At 62.5% G+C, this 22,963-nt stretch overlaps 2 protein-coding genes across 3 annotated transcripts; one reads left to right on the top strand and one right to left on the bottom strand.

The window, feature by feature from the left end:
* Positions 1–143: 143 nt before the first annotated feature.
* On the bottom strand, positions 144–17,072 carry ALDOA (aldolase, fructose-bisphosphate A). Of its 2 annotated transcripts, none has more exons than XM_074930955.1 (9): positions 16,931–17,072; positions 14,093–14,212; positions 7,194–7,405; positions 6,203–6,257; positions 4,601–4,761; positions 3,685–3,768; positions 3,429–3,603; positions 2,206–2,405; positions 144–364 (listed from the first exon to the last, which is right to left on the bottom strand). In XM_074930955.1, exons 2-9 carry the CDS (start codon positions 14,202–14,204, stop codon positions 269–271), a joined length of 1,095 nt encoding a protein of 364 aa, XP_074787056.1. In that variant the 5' UTR covers positions 14,205–14,212; positions 16,931–17,072; the 3' UTR covers positions 144–268. The 2 variants fall into 2 exon arrangements, with proteins under 2 accessions (XP_074787056.1, XP_074787057.1); XM_074930956.1 differs by lacking the exon at positions 16,931–17,072 and adding an exon at positions 16,210–16,255.
* Positions 17,073–18,248: 1,176 nt separating this feature from the next.
* Positions 18,249–22,387, top strand: TLCD3B (TLC domain containing 3B). Its single transcript, XM_074930979.1, has 5 exons — positions 18,249–18,420; positions 19,779–19,865; positions 20,183–20,402; positions 21,362–21,457; positions 22,114–22,387. Exons 1-5 carry the CDS (start codon positions 18,296–18,298, stop codon positions 22,384–22,386), a joined length of 801 nt encoding a protein of 266 aa, XP_074787080.1. The 5' UTR covers positions 18,249–18,295; the 3' UTR covers position 22,387.
* Positions 22,388–22,963: the final 576 nt, after the last annotated feature.

Raw genomic sequence — 22,963 nt, 5'->3', positions numbered from 1 at the left:
GTGGTTGGGCGACGAGAGGAGGGGGAAAAGGGGAGCGGCCACAACGCGGCCGCCATCTTGTGTGTGTCCGTGCGTCGTGTGTGCGTGCCCCGCCCCGCCCCGCCCCGCCCCGCGCCGCGCCCCAACCCGAACCGGGTCCCCTCTGCCGTCGCCATTTTATTGTCCCGCCGTGGCAGGGAAAAAAAAGGGGAAAAAAGGGGAAAAAAACAAAAAAACAAAAAAAAAAAAAAAAAAAGAAGAGGGGGCGTGGCTTGCGGTGACGTAGCGTCTAGTAGGCGTGGTTAGAGACGAAGAGGGACTCGCTGGCGGCCGCCCCCGCCGGGCCGCTCGGGGTGTACTTGCCCTGGCAGGCCAAGGAGTTGGCCTGGGGACAGAGGGGACAAGGGGACATCAGATGGAGGGGACAGGGGGGGGACCGGACGTCAGCCATCTTGTCCCCGTGTCCCCTCCCACCCCCTGCGGGACCCCAGGCCTTGAGCTTCTTCTCTTGGGCCACCTTCCCCTTGTCCCCTCCCTGTCCCCACCCCTCTGATGTCCCCACGGGTGACCCACCAGACCCTCCCTGATGTTCTCGTCATCTTCTTGTCCCCTCCCTGTCCCCACGTCCCCTCCACACCCAAGATGTCCCCCACCCCTCCAACGTCCCCACGGGTGACCCACCAGACCCTCCTTGACCTTCTCTCCTCTTGGGCCACCTTCTCCTTGTCCCCTCCCTGTCCCCACCCCTCCATGTCCCCAAGGAGGTGACAGGGACCCACCAGACCCTCCTTGACCTCCTCTCGGGCCACCCTCCCCGTGTCCTTCTCCCTGTCCCCACCCCTCCGACGTCCCCACAGGTGAGCCACCAGACCCTCCTTGACCTTCTCTCCTCTTGGGCCACCTTCTCCTTGTCCCCACCCCTCCGTGTCCCCAAGGAGGTGACAGGGACCCACCAGACCCTCCTTGACCTCCTCTCGGGCCACCCTCCCCGTGTCCTTCTCCCTGTCCCCACCCCTCCGACGTCCCCACGGGTGACCCACCAGACCCTCCTTGACCTTCTCTCCTCTTGGGCCACCTTCTCCTTGTCCCCTCCTTGTCCCCACCCCTCCATGTCCCCAAGGAGGTGACGGGGACCCACCAGACCCTCCTTGACCTCCTCTCGGGCCACCCTCCCCGTGTCCTTCTCCCTGTCCCCACCCCTCCGACGTCCCCACGGGTGACCCACCAGACCCTCCTTGACCTTCTCTCCTCTTGGGCCACCTTCTCCTTGTCCCCTCCCTGTCCCCACCCCTCCATGTCCCCAAGGAGGTGACAGGGACCCACCAGACCCTCCTTGACCTCCTCTTGGGCCACCCTCCCCGTGTCCTTCTCCTTGTCCCCACCCCTCCGACGTCCCCACAGGTGACCCACCAGACCCTCCTTGACCTTCTCTCCTCTTGGGCCACCTTCTCCTTGTCCCCACCCCTCCGTGTCCCCAAGGAGGTGACAGGGACCCACCAGACCCTCCCTGACCTCCTCTTGGGCCACCCTCCCCGTGTCCTTCTCCTTGTCCCCACCCCTCCGACGTCCCCACGGGTGACCCACCAGACCCTCCTTGACCTTCTCTCCTCTTGGGCCACCTTCTCCTTGTCCCCTCCCTGTCCCCACCCCTCCGTGTCCCCAAGGAGGTGACAGGGACCCACCAGACCCTCCTTGACCTCCTCTTGGGCCACCCTCCCCGTGTCCTTCTCCTTGTCCCCACCCCTCCGACGTCCCCACGGGTGACCCACCAGACCCTCCTTGACCTTCTCTCCTCTTGGGCCACCTTCTCCTTGTCCCCTCCTTGTCCCCACCCCTCCGTGTCCCCAAGGAGGTGACGGGGACCCACCAGACCCTCCTTGACCTCCTCTTGGGCCACCCTCCCCGTGTCCTTCTCCCTGTCCCCACCCCTCCGACGTCCCCACGGGTGACCCACCAGACCCTCCTTGACCTTCTCTCCTCTTGGGCCACCTTCTCCTTGTCCCCACCCCTCCGTGTCCCCAAGGAGGTGACAGGGACCCACCAGACCCTCCTTGACCTCCTCTCGGGCCACCCTCCCCGTGTCCTTCTCCCTGTCCCCACCCCTCCGACGTCCCCACGGGTGAGCCACCAGACCCTCCTTGACCTTCTCTCCTCTTGGGCCACCTTCTCCTTGTCCCCTCCCTGTCCCCACCCCTCCGTGTCCCCAAGGAGGTGACGGGGACCTACCAAGGCTCTCTTGACGTACTCCTCCTGGGCCGCCTTGGTGTTGTCCTTCTTGCCGGCCCAGGCCTTCAGCGCGGAGGCCTGCAGGGCCCGTCCGTAGGAGAAGGTCAAGGCCCAAGGTCGCGCCAGGGGACAGCGGTTGATGGCGTTGAGGTTGAGGGACGCCTCCTCCTCGCTCTGGCCACCCGACAGGAACGTGATGCCTGGGGACGTGGGGACAAGGGACAGGAGGTCACTCGGGGCCCGGGGGGACAGAGATGAGGAGATCGTGAGAACACGGCCACGAGGAGAGGGACGTGGGGTTGGGGACACCATGGGGACGCTACAGGGATGTGGCCATGGAGTGGGGACATCATGGGGACGTGGGGACATAGTCATGGGGGGATGGGGACACCCTGGGGACACGGGGATGGGGACATCATGGGGACACGGCCACCATGAGAAGAGTCATGGGGGGAGAGGGGCACCATGGGGACATGGGCATGGGGACACCATGGGGACACAGGGATGGGGACACCATGGGGACACAGGGATGGGGACACGGGGACACTGTGGGGGTGGAGATGAGGAGATCATGAGAACATGGCCACGGGGACGGGGACACGGGGGTGGGGACACCACAGGGACGTGGCCACGGAGTGGGGACATCATGGGGACATCATCATGGGGGGATGGGGACACCCTGGGGACATGGCCACCATGAGAAAAATCATGGGGGGACAGGGACACCATAGGGACATGGGCATGGGGACACCATGGGGACATCATGGGGACACAGCCATGGGGGTGGGGACATCATGGGGACACGGGGACACTGTGGGGGTAGAGATGAGATCATGAGAACATGGCCATGGGGATGGGGACATTGGGGTGGGGACACTAGGATGGGGACACCACGGGGACGTGGCCACGGAGTGGGGACATCATGGGGACATCATCATGGGGGGATGGGGACACCGTGGGGACACTGTGGGGGTGGAGATGAGGAGACCATGAGAACACGGCCTTGAGGATGTGGCTGTGGGGGTGGGGACACCACGGGGACACGGCCACAGGGGTGGGGACACCACGGGGACACAAGGATGGGGCCACCAAGAGGCCACGCCCACAGGGCCACCATGAGAACATTAAGTCACGGAGGGTGGGGGGTGAGGGGAGAACGTGGACACCACGGGGCCACCACCACGGGGGTCAGGGCCACCACGGGGTGCGCGGGTGGCACTGACCGGGGACGGCAGGTGGCACCGTGCGGCGCAGGGCGGTGACGGTGGCCATGGCGATCTCCTCGGGGCTGTACTTCTTGGTGCAGGCGTGGCCCGGTGTCACCATGTTGGGCTTGAGCAAGGTCCCCTCCAGGTAGACGTGGTGGTCACTCAACGCCTTGTAGACGGCCGCCAGCACCTGGGGACGGGGTTGGGGACAGGTTGGGGACAGGTTGGGGACAGGTTGGGGACAGGGGGAGGCGTTGGGGACGTCACCCACCTTCTCGGTGATGTACTGGCAGTGCTTCAGGTCGTGGTCACCATCGGGGAGGATCTCGGGCTCCACGATGGGGACGATGCCATTCTGGGGGGACACGGAGGGGACAATGTTGGGGACAGGGACACCCCACGGGGAGCAGGAGGGGACATGGGGATGGGGACATGGTGGTGGTCAGGGGAGAGGTGGCCTGGGGACAGGTAGGGACATGCAGAGGTGACCCAAGGGCATGGAGGTGCCACCACACCCCGTTCTAGGTGCCATCTTGTGGTGTCACCCTACAACGTGGTGGCCACCAATCACCGCGGGGCACCAGGAGGTGACACGGGGACAGTGTGGGGACACGCTGAGGTGACCCAAGGACACGGAGGTGCCACCACAACCTGTCAGGTTCCATCACACCATCTACATCCCACCACACCCATCTAGGTGCCACCAACCGCATCCAGGTGCCATCTTGTGGTGTCACCCTACAACGTGGCGGCCACCAACCACTGCGGGGCACCAGGAGGTGACACGGGGACAGTGTGGGGACACGCTGAGGTGACCCAAGGACGTGAAGATGTCACTACACCCCATCTAGGTACCACCAAACCATCTCTACATCCCACCACACCCATCTAGGTGCCACCACACCGCATCCAGGTGCCATCTTGTGGTGTCACCCTACAACGTGGTGGCCACCCGTCACCGCAGGGCACCCGGAGGTGACACGGTGACAGTGTGGGGACACGCTGAGGTGACTCGAGGACACAGAAGCGCCACCACAACCCACCTAGATTCCACCACACCCCACGAAGGTGCCACCACACCGCGTCTAGGTGCCATCTTGCGGTGTCACCCTACAACGCGGTGGCCACCAACCACCACGGGGAACCCGGAGGTGACACGGGGACGGGGTTGGGGACAGGGAGGGGACCTGCTGGCAGATGCTGGCGTAGCGGGCGAGGACGTTGGCGTTCTCCATGACGGCCAGGCGCGTGGGCGTGTGCTCCGAGATCTTGAGGACGCAGCGCCACTTGGCAAAGTCCGCCCCGTCCTTCTTGTACTGGGCACAGCGCTCCATGAGCCCGTCCAGGCCTGGGGACAGCGCGGGGACGTCGGGGACGGGGACACGGCGGGGCCGTGGGGACACGGCGGGGGATAGTAATGGGGCGTGGGGGCGGCAACACTGTGGTGGCATCAGGGGTGGGGACACGGTGGTGGGGACACTGATGGGACACGGTGGTGGCATCAGGGGTGGGGACATCAGGGATGGGGACATCAGGGATGGGGACATCAGGGATGGGGACACTGACACGACACAGTGGTGACATCAGGGATGGGGACATCAGGGATGGGGACACTGATGGGACACGGTGGTGGCATCAGGGATGGGGACATCAGGGATGGGGACACTGATGGGGCTTGGGGATGGCATCAGGGGTGGGGACACTGATGGGACACGGTGGTGGCATCAGGGGTGGGGACACCGATGGGGCTTGGGGATGGCATCAGGGATGGGGACATCAGGGATGGGGACATCAGGGATGGGGACATCAGGGATGGGGACATCAGGGATGGGGACACTGACACGACACAGTGGTGGCATCAGGGGTGGGGACATCAGGGGTGGGGACACTGATGGGACACGGTGGTGGCATCAGGGATGGGGACATCAGGGATGGGGACACTGATGGGGCTTGGGGATGGCATCAGGGGTGGGGACATCATGGTGGCATCAGAGGTGGGGACATCAGGGATGGGGACACTGACAGGACACAGTGGTGGCATCAGGGGTGGGGACCTTGATGGGACACAGTGGTGGCATCAGGGGTGGGGACCCTGATGGGGCTTGGGGATGGCATCAGGGGTGGGGACATCAGGGGTGGGGACACTGATGGGACACGGTGGTGGCATCAGGGATGGGGACATCAGGGATGGGGACATCAGGGATGGGGACATCAGGGATGGGGACACTGATGGGGCTTGGGGATGGCATCAGGGGTGGGGACATCATGGTGGCATCAGAGGTGGGGACATCAGGGATGGGGACCCTGATGGGACACGGTGGTGGCATCAGGGATGGGGACATCAGGGATGGGGACACTGATAGGGCTTGAGGATGGCATCAGGGGTGGGGACATGGTGGTGGCATCAGGGATGGGGACACCATGGTGGCATCAGGGGCGACATCAAGTATGGGGACAACGTGGTGGCATCAGGGGTGGGGACATCAGGGATGGGGACACTGACAGGACACAGTGGTGGCATCAGGGATGGGGACATCAGGGATGGGGACACCGTGGTGGCATTGAGGTGACATCAGGGGTGGGGACACTGTGGTGGCATTGAGGTGACATCAGGGGTGGGGACACTGTGGTGGCGTCAGGGATGGGGACATTGGTGGGGCTTGGGGATGGCATTGGGGGTGGGGACACTGTGGTGGCATTGGAGGTGACATCAGGGGTGGGGACACTGTGGTGGCCTCGGGGGCGGGCTGGTGGCCGGGGCCACCCTTGGGGACGCAGCTGTCACTCACCCTGGGTCGTGGTCTCGCCGTTGGTGCCAGCCAGGGGCACGACCCCCTTGTCCACCTGGGGGACAGGGACAAGGTCACCGGGGTCACCGGGGTGCTGGCCCCATCCCCACCCTGTCCCCACGTCCCCCCGTGTCCCCTCGATGTCCCCACGTCCCCCCAACATCCCCCTGTCCCCCTCAAGGTCTCCACGTCCCCACCAAGACCCTCTTCATGGGCTTGACCCAAGTCAAGAAGCCTCCAAGTCCCCTCATTGTCCCCGATGTCCCCAAGATGTCCCCGATGTCCCCGATGTCCCCACCTCACCCCCCCCACAGGCATCCAGTGAAGCCACCTCTGATGCGGTTGACCTTGTTCCTCCTTCAACATGGTTGACCCAACCCAAGGAGCCCCCAAGGTCCCCATGTCCCCTCCTTGTCCCCGATGTCCCCAACGTGTCCCCAAGGTGTCCCCAAAATGTCCCCAAGGTGTCCCCACAGGCATTCAATGAAGCCACCTCAGACGTGGTTGACCTGGTTCCTCCTTCACCATGGTTGACCCAACCCAAGGAGCCCCCAAGGTCCCCATGTCCCCTCCTTGTCCTCGATGTCCCCAACGTCCCCGATGTCCCCAAGGTGTCCCCAAAATGTCCCCACAGGCATCCAATGAAGCCACCTCAGACGTGGTTGACCTGGTTCCTCCTTCACCATGGTTGACCCAACCCAAGGAGCCCCCAACGTCCCCGTGTCCCCTGCTTGTCCTCGATGTCCCCAACGTCCCCGATGTCCCCAAGGTGTCCCCAAAATGTCCCCACAGGCATCCAATGAAGCCACCTCAGACGTGGTTGACCTGGTTCCTCCTTCACCATGGTTGACCCAACCCAAGGAGCCCCCAACGTCCCCGTGTCCCCTGCTTGTCCTCGATGTCCCCAACGTCCCCAATGTCCCCAACGTCCCCGATGTCCCCAACGTCCCCGATGTCCCCAACATCCCCGATGTCCCCAAGGTGTCCCCACCTTGATGCCGACGAGGGCGCCCTTGCCACGGATGACCTGGGGGAAGGGGCGCCCATCGTCCGTCTTCTGGTAGAGGGTCTCGTGGAAGAGGATGACCCCCCCGATGCAGTTGTCCACCCGGCTGTCGGCGGTGAAGAGCAGCTGCCGGTACCAGCGCCGGTTCTCCTCCGTGTTCTCCGCTCCCACCGAGCTCAGACGCTTGGCAATGCTACCTGAAGCCGTCCCAGTACAAACCAGTTACTCCCAGTATAGACCAGTAACCCCCACTGGTCTCTTGACGCTGTCCCAGTGCCTACTAGTAGCTCCCAGTTCAGCCCCAGTAGCTCAAAGGGATCCCCTCGTGCCAACCTGAAGTACCCAGACTCTTTGCAATACGCTCAGCTGACATCCCGGTAGAAACCAGTTACTCCCAGTATAGACCGGTAACCCCCACTGGTCTCTAGATGCTGTCCCAGTGCCTCCTAGTAGCTCCCAGTTCAGCCCCAGTAGCTCAAAGGGATCCCCTCGTGCCAAGCTGAAGTACCCAGATGTTTTGCAATACTCTCAGCTGACATCCCAGTAGAAACCAGTTACTCCCAGTATAGACCGGTAACCCCCACTGGTCTCTAGATGCTGTCCCAGTGCCTCCTAGTAGCTCCCAGTTCAGCCCCAGTAGCTCAAAGGGATCCCCTCGTGCCAAGCTGAAGTACCCAGATGTTTTGCAATACTCTCAGCTGACATCCCAGTAGAAACCAGTTACTCCCAGTATAGACCGGTAACCCCCACTGGTCTCTTGACGCTGTCCCAGTGCCTCCTAGTACCTCCCAGTTCAGCCCCAGTAGCTCAAAGGGATCCCCTCGTGCCAACCTGAAGTACCCAGACTCTTTGCAATACTCCCAGCTGCCATCCCAGTAGAAACCAGTTACTCCCAGTAGAGACCAGTAACCCCCACTGGTCTCTTGACGCTGTCCCAGTGCCTCCTAGTAGCTCCCAGTTCAGCCCCAGTAGCTCAAAGGGATCCCCTCGTGCCAACCTGAAGTACCCAGACTCTTTGCAATACTCCCAGCTGCCATCCCAGTAGAAACCAGTTACTCCCAGTAGAGACCAGTAACCCCCACTGGTCTCTTGACGCTGTCCCAGTGCCTCCTAGTACCTCCCAGTTCAGCCCCAGTAGCTCAAAGGGATCCCCTCATGCCAACCTGAAGTACCCAGACTCTTTGCAATACTCCCAGCTGCCATCCCAGTAGAAACCAGTTATTCCCAGTATAGACCAGTAACCCCCACTGGTCTCTAGATGCTGTCCCAGTGCCTCCTAGTAGCTCCCAGTTCAGCCCCAGTAGCTCACAGGAATCCTGTGGTACTACCCTGAGCTACCCAGATGCTCTGCAATACTCCCAGCTGCCATCCCAGTAGAAACCAGTTACTCCCAGTACAGACCAGTAAGCCCCACTGGTTGCCTGGTGCTGTCCCAGTGCCTCCCAGTTCAGCCCCAGTAGCAATCAGGGTCTCCCCGGTGCCACCTCAGGGTGCTCTGACTCTCTGCAATGCTGCCCGACACCATCCCAGTACATTGACATGCCCAGTCATTCCCAGTTTAGACCAGTAACCCCCACCGGTCTCTTGATGCTGTCCCAGTGCCTCCCAGTAGCTCCCAGTTCAGCCCCAGTAGCTCATAGGGATACCCTGGTTAATACCTTGAAGTACCCAGACTCTTTGCAATACTCCCAGCTGACATCCCAGTAGAAACCAGTTATTCCCAGTATAGACCAGTAACCCTCACTGGTTGCTTGGTGCTGTCCCAGTGCCACCCAGTAGCTCCCAGTTCAGCTCCAGTAGCTCTCAAGGTCTCCCTGGTGCCACCTCAGGGTGCTCAGACTCTCTGCGATGCTCCCAGCTGCCATCCCAGTACAAACCAGTAATTCCCAGTTCAGACCAGTATATCCCAATTCCTCCCACTGGTCTCCTGGTGCTGACCCAGTTCCTACCAGTAGCTCCCAGTTCCTCCCAGTACTCTCCATGTTACCACCTCGGAGCACTGGAGGGCTTGGCCAGGCTCCCGGCCCCCTCCCAGTAAGTCCCAGTGCCCTCCCACTAAATCCCAGTAGCTCCCAGTGCCATACCAGTGTCTCCCAGTAGGTCCCAGTATCTGCCTAACACTGTCCCAGTGACTCCCAGCAGCCTTCCAGTGCTTCCCCAGTAACAGCCAGTGCCCTCCTAATCCCTCCCAGTTCCTCCCAGTGCCTCCCATTACTCTCCCAGTGCTTCCTAGCCCCTTCCTGGCAGTTCCCAGTGTATCCCAGTGCCCCCCCAGTATGCTCCCAGTTCTTCTTAATCCCTTCCTGGGAGTTCCCAGTACTACCCAGTGCATCCCAGTATGCTCCCAGTTCTTCTTAATCCCTTCCTGGGAGTTCCCAGTGCTCCCCAGTGCATCCCAGTATGCTCCCAGTTCTTCTTAATCCCTTCCTGGGAGTTCCCAGTGCTGCCCAGTGCATCCCAGTGCCTCCCAGTATGTTCCCAGTGCTTCCTAGCCCCTTCCTGGTAGTTCCCAGTGCTGCCCAGTGCATCCCAGTGCCTCCCAGTATGCTCCCAGTGCTTCCTAGCCCCTTCCTGGTAGCTCCCAGTGCTGCCCAGTACATCCCAGTGCCATCCCAGTATGCTCCCAGTGCTTACCAACCCCTTCCTGGTAGTTCCCAGTGCTCCCCAGCACATCCCAGTGGCCTCCAGTATGCTCCCAGTACTTCATAACCCCTTCCTCATAGCTCCCAGTGCTGCCCAGTGCATCCCAGTGCCCTCCCAGTACGCTCCCAGTGCTTCCTAATCTCTGCTTGGGAGTTCCCAGTGCTCCCCAGTCCCTCCCAGTATGCTCCCAGTGCTTCCTAACTCCTTCCTTGCAGTTCCCAGTGCTCCCCAGTGCATCCCAGTATGCTCCCAGTTCTTCTTAATCCCTTCCTGGGAGTTCCCAGTGTATCCCAGTGCCCTCCCAGTAACTCCTAATCCGTTCCCAGTAGTTCCCAGTGCTCCCCAGTGCATCCCAGTGCCCTCCCAGTGCTTCCCAACCCCTTCCTGTCAGGTCCCAGTGCCTCCCAGTAACTCCAAGTATGATCCCAGTAGTTGCTAACCCCTTCAGTGCATCCCAGTGCCCTCCCAGTATGCTCCCAGTAACTCCTAGCCCCTTCCTGGTAGCTCCCAGTGCTCCCCAGTGCATCCCAGTGCCTCCCAGTATGTTCCCAGTGCTTCCTAGCCCCTTCCTGGTAGTTCCCAGTGCTGCCCAGTGCATCCCAGTATGCTCCCAGTGCTTCCTAGCCCCTTCCTGGTAGCTCCCAGTGCTGCCCAGTACATCCCAGTGCCATCCCAGTATGCTCCCAGTGCTTCCCAACCCCTTCCTGGTAGTTCCCAGTGCTCCCCAGCACATCCCAGTGGCCTCCAGTATGCTCCCAGTACTTCATAACCCCTTCCTCATAGCTCCCAGTGCATCCCAGTGCCCTCCCAGTATGCTCCCAGTGCTTCCTAATCTCTGCCTGGGAGTTCCCAGTGCACCCCAGTCCCTCCCAGTATGCTCCCAGTGCTTCCTAACTCCTTCCTGGCAGTTCCCAGTGCTCCCCAGTGCATCCCAGTATGCTCCCAGTACTTCGTAATCCCTTCCTGGGAGATCCCAGCGCATCCCAGTGCCCTCCCAGTAACTCCTAATCCATTCCCAATAGTTCCCAGTGCTCACCAGTGCATCCCAGTCCCTCCCAGTATGCTCCCAGTGCTTCCCAACCCCTTCCTGTCAGGTCCCAGTGCCTCCCAGTAACTCCAAGTATGATCCCAGTAGTTCCTAACCCCTTCAGTGCATCCCAGTGCCCTCCCAGTATGCTCCCAGTAACTCCTAATGCCTTCCTGATAGCTCCCAGTGCTCCCCATTGCATCCCAGTCCCTCCCAGTGCTTCCTATTCTCTTCCTGGTAGGACCCAGTGCTGCCCAGTACATCCCAGTGCCCTCCCAGTATGCTCCCAGTGCTTCCTAACCCCTTCCTGGTAGTTCCCAGTGCTGCCCAGTGCATCCCAGTGCCATCCCAGTATGCTCCCAGTGCTTGCTAACCCCTTCATGTTCGTTCCCAGTGCTGCCCAGTGAATCCCAGTGCCCTCCCAGTATGCTCCCAGTGCTTCCTAGCCCTTCCTGGTAGTTCCCAGTGCTCCCCAGTACATCCCAGTGCCCTCCCAGTATGCTCCCAGTGCTTCCTAACCACTTCCTGGTAGGTCCCAGTGCTGCCCACTACATCCCAGTGCCCTCCCAGTATGCTCCCAGTGCTTCCTAGCCCTTCCTGGTAGTTCCCAGTGCCTCCCAGTATGTTCCCAGTGCTTCCTAGCCCCTTCCTCGTAGTTCCCAGTGCTGCCCAGTGCATCCCAGTGCCATCCCAGTATGCTCCCAGTGCTTGCTAACCCCTTCCTCATAGCTCCCAGTGCTGCCCAGTACATCCCAGTGCCCTCCCAGTATGCTCCCAGTGCTTCCTAACCCCTTCCTCATATCTCCCAGTGCTGCCCAGTGCATCCCAGTATGCTCCCAGTGCTTCCTAGCCCCTTCCTGGTAGTTCCCAGTGCTGTCCAGTACATCCCAGTGCCCTCCCAGCATGCTCCCAGTGCTTGCTAACCCCTTCCTCATAGCTCCCAGTGCTGCCCAGTACATCCCAGTGCCCTCCCAGTATGCTCCCAGTGCTTGCTAACCCCTTCCTGGTAGCTCCCAGTGCTGCCCAGTACATCCCAGTGCCCTCCCAGTATGCTCCCAGTGCTTGCTAACCCCTTCCTGGTAGCTCCCAGTGCTGCCCAGTACATCCCAGTGCCATCCCAGTATGCTCCCAGTGCTCCCTAACCCCTTCCTGGTAGTTCCCAGTGCTGCCCAGTACATACCAGTGCCCTCCCAGTATGCTCCCAGTGCTTCCTAGCCCCTTCCTGGTAGTTCCCAGTGCTCCCCAGTACATCCCAGTGCCCTCCCAGTATGCTCCCAGTGCTTCCTAGCCACTTCCTAGTAGTTCCCAGTGCCTCCCAGTATGTTCCCAGTGCTTCCTAACCCCTTCCTTGTAGTTCCCAGTGCCCTCCCAGTATGCTCCCAGTGCTTCCTAGCCCCTTCCTAGTAGTTCCCAGTGCCTCCCAGTATGCTCCCAGTGCTTCCTAACCCCTTCCTGGTAGTTCCAGTGCCTCCCAGTATGCTCCCAGTGCTTCCTAACCCTTTCCTGGTAGTTCCCAGTGCTGCCCAGTACATCCCAGTGCCCTCCCAGTGCTTCCTAACCCCTACCTGGTCGTTCCCAGTGCTCCCCAGTACATCCCAGTGCACTCCCAGTGCTTCCTAATCTCTTCCTGGTAGGTCCCAGTGCATCCCAGTGCCTCCCAGTATATTCTCAGTACTTCCTAATCCCTTCCTGGTAGTTCCCAGTGCTCCCCAGTACATCCCAGTGCCCTCCCAGTATGCTCCCAGTGCTTCCTAGCCCCTTCCTAGTAGTTCCCAGTGCCTCCCAGTATGTTCCCAGTGCTTCCTAACCCCTTCCTTGTAGTTCCCAGTGCCCTCCCAGTATGCTCCCAGTGCTTCCTAGCCCCTTCCTAGTAGTTCCCAGTGCCTCCCAGTATGCTCCCAGTGCTTCCTAACCCCTTCCTGGTAGTTCCAGTGCCTCCCAGTATGCTCCCAGTGCTTCCTAACCCTTTCCTGGTAGTTCCCAGTGCTGCCCAGTACATCCCAGTGCCCTCCCAGTGCTTCCTAACCCCTACCTGGTCGTTCCCAGTGCTCCCCAGTACATCCCAGTGCACTCCCAGTGCTTCCTAATCTCTTCCTGGTAGGTCCCAGTGCATCCCAGTGCCTCCCAGTATATTCTCAGTACTTCCTAATCCCTTCCTGGTAGTTCCCAGTAACTCCCAGTATGCTCCAAGTGCTTCCTAACCCCTTCCTGGTATTTCCCAGTGCTGCCCAGTACATCCCAGTGCCCTCCCAGTATGCTCCCAGGGCTTCCTAGCCTCTTCCTGGTAGTTCCCAGTGCTGCCCAGTGCATCCCAGTGCCCTCCCAGTATGCTCCCAGTGCTTCCTAATCTCTGCTTGGGAGTTCCCAGTGCTCCCCAGTCCCTCCCAGTATGCTCCCAGTGCTTCCTAACTCCTTCCTGGCAGTTCCCAGTGCTCCCTAGTGCATCCCAGTATGCTCCCAGTACTTCGTAATCCCTTCCTGGGAGAATCCAGTGCCCTCCCAGTAACTCCTAATCCGTTCCCAGTAGTTCCCAGTGCTCACCAGTGCATCCCAGTCCCTCCCAGTATGCTCCCAGTGCTTCCCAACCCCTTCCTGTCAGGTCCCAGTGCCTCCCAGTAACTCCAAGTATGATCCCAGTAGTTCCTAACCCCTTCAGTGCATCCCAGTGCCCTCCCAGTAACTCCTAATCCCTTCCTGATAGCTCCCAGTGCTCCCCATTGCATCCCAGTCCCTCCCAGTGCTTCCTATTCTCTTCCTGGTAGGACCCAGTGCTGCCCAGTACATCCCAGTGCCCTCCCAGTATGCTCCCAGTGCTTCCTAACCCCTTCCTGGTAGTTCCCAGTGCTGCCCAGTACATACCAGTGCCCTCCCAGTATGCTCCCAGTGCTTCCTAACCCCTTCCTGGTAGTTCCAGTGCCTCCCAGTATGCTCCCAGTGCTTCCTAACCCCTTCCTGGTAGTTCCAGTGCCCTCCCAGTATGCTCCCAGTGCTTCCTAACCCCTGCCTGGTAGTTCCCAGTGCTGCCCAGTGCATCCCAGTATGCTCCCAGTGCTTCCTAGCCTCTTCCCAGTAGTTCTCAGTGCTCCCCCAGTGCATCCCAGTGCCTCCCAATATGCTCCCAGTACTTCCTAACCCCTTCCTGGTAGTTCGCAGTGCATCCCGCCCTCCCTCCCAGCGTCTCCCAATCCCCTCCCAGTGCCTCCCAGTGCCCCACCAGTAGACTCATCGGCGGCCAGGATGCCCTTGCCGGGGGCCACGATGCGCTGGGCGATGGCCGCCAGCTCCTTCTTCTGCTCCGGGCTCAGGGCTGCCACCGGCGGAGACATCGTGGCGCCTGCGGTGACATCGACAGTGACATCAGCGGGGGGGGGGGGGGGACAGCGGTGACATCAGCCCCCCCCACACCCCCCCCGGGGACGTGACGGCCCCGCCCGCCCCCATGGCTGCCCCCGGGGAGGGCACCCGGGCTCCCCCCCCCCCCCCCCAAAGGGAACTCCAAGGGCGTTTCAAGGTCAAGGAAGAGGAACTCGGGGCCCCTCCCCGCGCCCGCCCCAACCTGGGATCCACGGTGCACCCCAAATCTGCCCCCTTCACCCCCAAATCTGCCCCCTTCACCCCCAAATCTGCCCCCTTCACCCCCAAATCGCCCTCCAGGCACCAAAATCTGCTTTTTTAACCTCAAATTTGACTTTTTCACCCCCAAATCTGCCCCTTTCACTTGCAAATCGCCCTCCAGGCACCAAAATTTGCTTTTTTAACCTCAAATCTGCACTTTTCACTCCCTAAAGCTGCCCCTTTCACTCGCAAATCGCCCTCCAGGCACCAAAATCTGCTTTTTTAACCTCAAATCTGCACTTTTCACTCCCTAAAGCTGCCCCTTTCACTCGCAAATCGCCCTCCAGGCACCAAAATCTGCTTTTTTAACCTCAAATTTGCTTTTTTCACCCCTAAAAGCTGCCCTTTTCACCCCCAAATCACCTTCCAGGCCCCAAAATCTGCTTTTTCAGCCCCAAATCTGCCCTTTTCACACGCTAAAGCTGCCCTTTTCACCCCCAAAATCGCTCTGCAGGCACCAAAATCTGCTTCCTTGGCCTCAATTCTGCCCTTTTCACCCCAAAATCTGCCCCTTTCACCCCAAAAATCCCCACCCAGGAACCAAAACCTGCTCCTTTTCACCCTGAATCTACCCCTTTCACCCCAAAATCTGCCCCTTTCACCCCAAAATCTGCCTCCAGGGACTAAAACCTGCCCCCTTCCACCTCAAATATTCATTTTTACCAGAAAACTTCTCCCCACGCCCCCAATCTACCCCTTTTGTCCCCAAACCTGCCTCCAGAGCCCCGAATCCACCCCCAACCCCAAAACGTTCTCATTTCACCCCAAATTATGATCCCACACCCCAGAATCAGCCTTTTTTCACCCCAAAAATCTCCCTCTGGCCCAAATCCTGCTTTCACCACAAATATGCCCCAAGACACAAAAATCTGCCCCTTTCACGCTAAAATTTCCCCCCACACCCCAAAGCTGCTCCTTTTACCCCAGAATCTGCCTTCGCACCCCCAATTTCCTCCCAGATCCCCAAATCTGCCCATTTCACCCCCAATTCTGCCTTTTTCACCCCCAAATCTGCCCCAAGATCCCCAAATTTGCTCCTTTTTTTACCCAAATCTCATCCAACCCCCGCAAATCTGTTGCTTTCACCCCAAATCTGGCCCCTTCCGCCCCAAAAGCAACCCCACACACCAAAATCTGCCCCTTCACCCCCAAATCCGCCCCCACCGCCCCAAATCTGCCCTTTTCACCTCAGAAATCTGACTCTTTCACCCCAAATCTGCTCATTTCCCCCCCAGATCTGCTCCCACACCCCAAAATCTGCCCTTTCCACCACAAAGCCGCCTCTTTCACCCCAAAATTTCCCCCGTCCCAAATCAGCGCTTTTCACCCCAGAAACCTTTTACCTCACAACTTCTCCCCCACCCCGCAATCTGACCCTTTTCACCCCAAAACCTCCCCCAAAACTCGCAAATTGGCCTTTTTCCCTCAAAAACTGCCTCCACCCCGTCACTAACAGCCCCCCACCCCCAAAACCGCCCCTTTTCACCCCAAAATCTGCCCCTTTTACCTCACAACTCCCCCCCCACCCCCCAACCTGACCCCTTTCACCCCAAAGACTCGCAAATCTTTTTTTTTTTTCCTCAAAACCTGCCTTTTCCCCCTCAAAACCTGCCTTTTTTCCTCAAAATCCGACTTCGCCCCGTCACTATCCGCCCCCCACACCCCAAAACCGCCCTTTTTCACCCCAAAATCCGCCGCTCCCCGCCCTCCCCCCACCTGGTCGCGGTGAGCTGGGCGAGGCGCGCGGGGGGGGGGCGGGACGAAGCGCGGAGGGGGCGTGGCCAGACGCGACGTAACCTCCGCGCCCCCTCCACAGGGCGGGGACTTAAAAGGGCAACGGCGAGCTGAGTCACGGTGGGGCCCACCTGACTTTTGGGGGTGTGCGGGGGGGTTTAGGGCTCCCAGAAGGATTTTGGGGGTCTGGGGGGGGTTTGAAGCCACTTTGGGGGTTTTGGGGTGCAGGAGGGGAGGGTCCCGGGGCGGGGTTGGGGTGCACAAGGGATATTGGGGTGCGGGGGGGGGTTTGGGGTTCAGGGGGTCCGGGGGGGGATCCTGGAGGGGATTTTTTTGGGGGGGGGGGCGTGGAGGGTTTTGGGGTGTTTGGGGTGATGGGAAGGGGGGGTCCCGGAGGGATTTTGGGGTGCGGGGGGGAGTGCAGTAAAGTGTCCGGGGGGGTGTTGGGGCGCAGGGGCGGTATTGGGGTGCTGGGGGGGGGGTACAAGCCCGGGGGGGGGTCAGTTTTGGGGTGCAGGGGGGGGGGTGCAGGGGGGAAGGTGTATTTTGCAGTGCCGGGGGGTGGGAAATTTTGGGGTGCTGGGGGGAGCTGTCCCAACACCAGGGTGGGGGTTTTGGGGTGCAGCCTGGGGGGGGCGGGGGGGGATGTGTGTGTGTGCCCCCCCCCCCCCAAAAAAAAAACCAAAACCAACCCAAAACTCACCTTTGGGTGTCCAGGGGCGGCGCTTGGGGTGCCGGGGGCTCCCCCTTATATAGGGTCACCCCGTGGGGGGGGGGGGAGGCGGGGGGGGCCCCCCCTTTCCTGACCTTCTCGGGTACCCTCTGCCCTTTCGGCCGACAAAAATAGACCCCCCCGCCCCTCCCCCACCTCCCTCCTCGATTTGGGGGGGGGAGGGGAAAGTCCCCCCCTCCCCCCCCTTTTTTTTTTTTTGGGGGGGGGGGGGGCCTTCTTTTTGCTACCAGGGCCCCCCCCACTTTTTTCTGCCGTTTTGGGGCGCGCACCCTCATTTCAGGACACCCCACCCCCCCCTCCAGCGATATTTTGGGGACCTGCCCCCCCCGCACCCCTATTTTTTGGGGGGGCCCCCCTCCATTTTTGGGGTGTCCCCCCTCAGTTTTGGGGGCCCCCCGACGCTGTTTTGGGGGTCATTCCGCTGCACCCCCCCTTTTTGCCCCTCCCCCTCGTTTTTTGGGGTGCCCCCCCCCCCCCGTTTTGGGTTTTTTCACCCATTTTTAGGTGCCCCCCCCCCCATGGCGCTTGGGGACCCGCCAAGGTGAGGGGCGGGGCTTTGGGATACTGACAGCCGTGGCCACGCCCACCCGACCGGCGTGTGTTGGTGCAGGGGGCGGGGATTAATGAGGGGAGAGGGGGCGTGGCCCGGTGGCGCGAGGGGCGGGGTTACCCAGGGGCGCGCGCCGTCTGCCGTAGCGAGATTCATAAACCAGCTCATTAATATTCATGAGCACGGCGTCCGCAGTTTGACCGTGACGCGCCTCCCCCGAGCCACGCCCACCTCATTAATATTAAACTAAACCACCCCGCCCCTTCCCCCCCGCACGCGCGGTTGCCGCGACAACCCCTCCCCTCCCTCCCGCCCTGCCGTCGCCATGACAACCGACACCGCGGCTTCCTATTGGCCGGCAGCGGCATGAACCCGCCCCGCGGGACCCCGGTCCCGCTCTGCCCGGCAACGCGCCCGCTCCGCCTTTTTCTATTGGCTGTCGCTTGGGCCAATGGGAAAACGCAGCAGCGCGCATGCGCGGCGCTTTTTTTTTCCCCGCGCCGCTCGGCGTTGCCGTGGCGACGCGGCGGTTTTATGTTTGCCCGGGGGGGGGGGGGGGGGGGCGCGCGTTATGCAAATGAGCGGCTGGGCGTGGCCGAACCGGCAGCTCCTGAATATGCATAAGGCTAAGGGAGAGGCAGAGTCACCCCGGTAAATATGCAAATAGGCCCGTTGAGCCCCGGGGGGGGGCCGCCCCTCCCGCCAACCCCGCCCCTCCCGCCGGCCCCGCCCCGTCAGGCCCCGCCCCCTGCCAGGCCCCGCCCCGTCGCCCCCCCGCCGTCCCCATGGCCCCCCCCGGGGCGGCGCTGGCCGCGGGGCTCCTCTTCTTCCCCGGCCTCTTCCTGCTGGGCCGGGCCGCGCTGCGCCGCGCCGGCGTCCCGGGGCCTCACGCCGCCATCCTGGCCGCCAGGTACCGGCGGGGACGGGAGGGGACAGGGAGGGGGACAGGGATGGGGAGGGTGTGGGGACAGGAGGGGACAGGGAGGGGACAAGGAGGGGACTGGAGGGGTGAAGGATGGGGACAGGGAGGGTGACAAGGACAATGTGGGGACAGGGAGGGGACAGGGAGGGGACAGGGCAGGGATGGAGGGGACAGGGAGGGGGACAAGGAGGAGACAAGGATGAGGAGGGTTTGGGGACAGGAGGGGACAGGGAGGGGGACAGGGATGGGGAGGGTGTGGGGACAGGAGGGGACAGGGAGGGGACAAGGAGGGGACTGGAGGGGTGAAGGATGGGGACAGGGAGGGTGACAAGGACAATGTGGGGACAGGGAGGGGACAGGGAGGGGACAGGGCAGGGATGGAGGGGACAGGGAGGGGGACAAGGAGGAGACAAGGATGAGGAGGGTTTGGGGACAGGAGGGGACAGGGAGGGGACAGGGATGAGGAGGGTGTGGGGACAAGGAGGGGACAGGGAGGGTGACAAGGACAATGTGAGGACAAGGATGGGGACAGGGAGGGTGTGGGGACAGGGATGGGGACAAGGAGGGGACAGGGATGAGGAGGGTGTGGGGACAAGGAGGGGACAGGGAGGGTGACAAGGACAATGTGAGGACAAGGATGGGGACAGGGAGGGCGTGGGGACAGGGATGGGGACAAGGGTGGGGACAGGAGGGTGTGGGGAGAAGGCTGGGGACAGGGACAAGGACAGGGGTGGGGACAAGGCTGGTGTGGGGACAGTGAGGGGACAAGGACAAGGCTGGGGACATCATGGCGTGGGGACAGGGATGGCGCCGGGGACAGGGAGGGCGCGGGGACAAGGACAACCTGGGGCCAGGGCTCGGCGTGGCACGCGGCCGGTGACGGTGACAGCGCAGGGACACGGGGACACGGGGACGAGGGCGGCTTAGGGAGGGGGGATGGGGGTGACCCGGAGCGGGGACACGGCGGGGACATCCCGGAGGAGGGGGGGGACGGGGGACGGGACAGTGTCCCCGTGTCCTCATGTCCCCCCCCTGTCCCCATGTCCTCACATGTCCCCTCCTGTGTCCCCACGTCCTCCCTGTGTGTCCCCACTGTGTCCCCACATCCCCCCCCGTGTCCCCCCCATGTCCCCACGTCCTCCCATCTCACCCCCGTGTCCCCACGTCCCCTCTGTGTCCCCCCATGTCCCTCCCATGTCCCCCCGTGTCCCCATGTCCCCTCCCCGTGTCCCCACGTCCCCTCCCATGTCCCCCCCGTATCCCCATGTGCTCCCATCTTCCCCCCCGTGTCCCCACGTCCCCTCCCCGTGTCCCCCCGGTGTCCCCCCCCTCCCGTGTCCCCCCAGGCTGGTGTCCTCAGTCCAGGCAGTGATGGCCTCCACCGCCGGCTACATCATCTCCTCCTCCTGCCACGATGACGTCATCAATGACCAGTGAGTCCCTCCCCCACCCCCACCCCTCCCCCAGCACCCATGGGTGCCCCCCTCCCCCCCCCCAATCCCCTCCCCTCCCCCAGTACAACCCAGTTCAGCACTGGACAGCGCCCAGATTGAAGGGGGGGGGGGGCGACTCGGACACCCTTGGGGTGGGGAAGGGGGGGGGGAGGGGATTAGGCTGGAGCAGCTGGGCGAGGGCTGAGCCGGGCTTAACCCGGACTCCTGGGTGCCCTCTGGGGTGGGGGAGGGGCAGCGGGGACGCCTGGGTCACCTGGTGTCCCCCCTGTCCCGTCCCGTCCCGTCCCGTCCCCCAGGCATTGGCTGGCGGGGGCGTACCCCCAATTCGCCGTCCCCTACTTCGTCTACGACGTCTACGCCATGTTCCTGTGTCACTGGCACCGGGGCCGGGTGAAGGGACACGAGGTGGCCCCGCCCCCGTCGCTCAGGGCGGCCGCCGGCTCCTACCTGCGCAAGGACCTGCTGATGGTGCTCCACCACGCCGCCATGGTGCTCGTCTGCTTCCCCGTGGCCGCCGTGAGTGGGGACGTGAGGGGCGGTTGGGGACACCTCGGGGACATGGGGACACCTTGGGGACACGGGGTTGGCTCGGGGACACGGGATGGAGGGACGTGACCTGGCGATGAACGTGCTCGTGGAGGCCCACCACCCCCCCGTGGTGCTTGTTGGCTTCCCCATGGCCACCGTGAGTGGGGATGGGGACACGAGGGGGTCTGGGGACACCTTGGGGACACCTTGGGGACATGGGGACACCTTGGGGACACAGGGTTGGCTCGGGGACGTGGGATGGAGGGACGTGACCTGGTGATGGACATGCTCGTGGAGGCCCACCACCCCCCCGTGGTGCTTGTTGGCTTCCCCATGGCCACCGTGAGTGGGGATGGGGACACGAGGGGGTCTGGGGACACCTTGGGGACACCTTGGGGACATGGGGACACCTTGGGGACACGGGGTTGGCTTGGGGACGTGGGATGGAGGGACGTGACCTGGCGATGGACGTGCTCGTGGAGGCCCACCACCCCCCGTGGTGCTTGTTGGCTTCCCCATGGCCACCGTGAGTGGGGATGGGGACACGAGGGGGTCTGGGGACACCTTGGGGACACCTTGGGGACATGGGGACACCTTGGGGACACGGGGTTGGCTTGGGGACGTGGGATGGAGGGACGTGACCTGGCGATGGACGTGCTCGTGGAGGCCCACCCCCCCCCCCCCCGTGGTGCTTGTTGGCTTCCCCATGGCCATGGGGAGCAGGAGTGGGGACGGGATCCCCTTGGGGACACGTTGGGGACATGGGGACACCTCAGGGACACCCTGGGGACACCTCGGGGACAGGGAGATGGTGACGCCCCAAGTTGGCCACCCCTATCCCCTTGGCTCTCCAAGCCCTCGTGTCCTCGTGTGACCTGGGTGTCCCCCCGCGTGTCCCCCCAGTGTCCCCCCAATGTCCCCACGTGTCCCCTGTGTGTCCCCCCCAGCTGTGGCGCCAGGGAAAGGGCGACTTCTTCTTGGGGTGTCTCCTGATGGCCGAGCTCAGCACCCCCTTCGTCTGCCTTGGCAAGGTCCTCATCCTGGTGAGCCCAGAGGGACAACGGGGTCCCCCCTGAGGGTGGGGGGTGCACAGGGGGGACCCCAACTCCACAGGCCACCCAGTCCTGGGTCCCCAGGAGGACATTTTGGGTGGCCAGGGTTCTCCAAATGGGGGTCATGGGCCCCTCAACCCCCGGGCAGATGTGGGGTGTCCGTGGGCCCCTCAACCCCCAGAGGAACATCTCAGGTGTCCGTGGGTCCCTCAACCCCTGGGTACATGTGGGGTGTCCGTGGGTCCCTCAACTTTTGGGGTCCCCAGAGGAACATCTCTGGTGTCCATGGGCCCCTCAACCCCCGGGCAGATGTGGGGTGTCCGTGGGTCCCTCAACCCCCAGAGGAACATCTCAGGTGTCCGTGGGTCCCTCAACTTTTGGGGTCTCCAGAGGAACATCTCGTGGGCCCCTCAACCCCCGGGCAGATGTGGGGTGTCCGTGGGTCCCTCAACCCCTGGGTACATGTGGGGTGTCCGTGGGTCCCTCAACTTTTGGGGTCCCCATAGGAACATCTCCGGTGTCCATGGGCCCCTCAACCCCCGGGCAGATGTGGGGTGTCCGTGGGCCCCTCAACCCCTGGGGTCCCCAGAAGACCTTCTGAGGTACCCATGGGTCCTCCCCCTCCCCCTCTCTCCCCTCCCCCGCAGTTCCAGCGCCAACACACGACTCTCCACAAGCTCAACGCGGTGGCTTTGCTGGTGACCTTCTTCCTCTGCCGCGTCCTCCTCTTCCCCTACTTGTACTGGGCCTACGGGCGCCACCGGGGGCTGCCCCTCTTGGGGGTCCCGGCCGCTCTGCCCCCCACCTACAACGCCGCCGCCGCCGCCCTCTTGGCCCCCCAACTTTACTGGTTCGCCCTCATCTGCCGGGGGGCCTGGCGCCTCTTCCGACCCCCTGCCGCCCCCCGACAGCCCCCTTGAGCGACCCCCGACTCCCTTCCCCCCCCCCCCCTCCCGCCCCAACTAGCGCCTGGGGAGGGGGGAAAAGGGGGGGGGGGTGGATCTAGGAGGGGGGTGGGAGGGGGGGATCTATGGGGAATCTGTGGGGCAGCCTGGGGGGATTTATGGGGCAGGCTTGGGAGGGGGTCCTGGGCTCCTATGGGGTACCTTGGGGTCCATATGGGGCAGCCTGGGGGGTCCTGGGGTCCCTTGTGGGCACCCTTGGGTCCCTATGGGGCACCTTGGGGGATTTATGGGTCACTCTGGAGTCCCTATGGGGCAGCCTGGGGGTACCTGGTGTCCCTATGGGGCACCATCACGTCCCTGGGGGGCACTTTGGGGGATCTATGGGTCACCCTGGGGTCCCTATGGGGCACCCTTGGGGGTCCTGGGGTACCTTGGGGGATCTATGGGGCACCTCAGGGTCCCTATAGGGCAGCCTGGGGGGTCCTGGGGTCCCTATGGGGCACCCTGGGGGATCTATAGGTCACTCTGGTGTCCCTATGAGGCACCCTGTGGGGTCCTGGGGTACCCTGGGGGATCTATGGGGCACCCTGGG

Source organism: Athene noctua, chromosome 37 (assembly GCF_965140245.1).
Source record: "Athene noctua chromosome 37, bAthNoc1.hap1.1, whole genome shotgun sequence".
Classification (NCBI taxonomy): Eukaryota; Metazoa; Chordata; class Aves; order Strigiformes; family Strigidae; genus Athene; species Athene noctua.
This window is presented reverse-complemented; position numbering and strand designations above follow the sequence as displayed.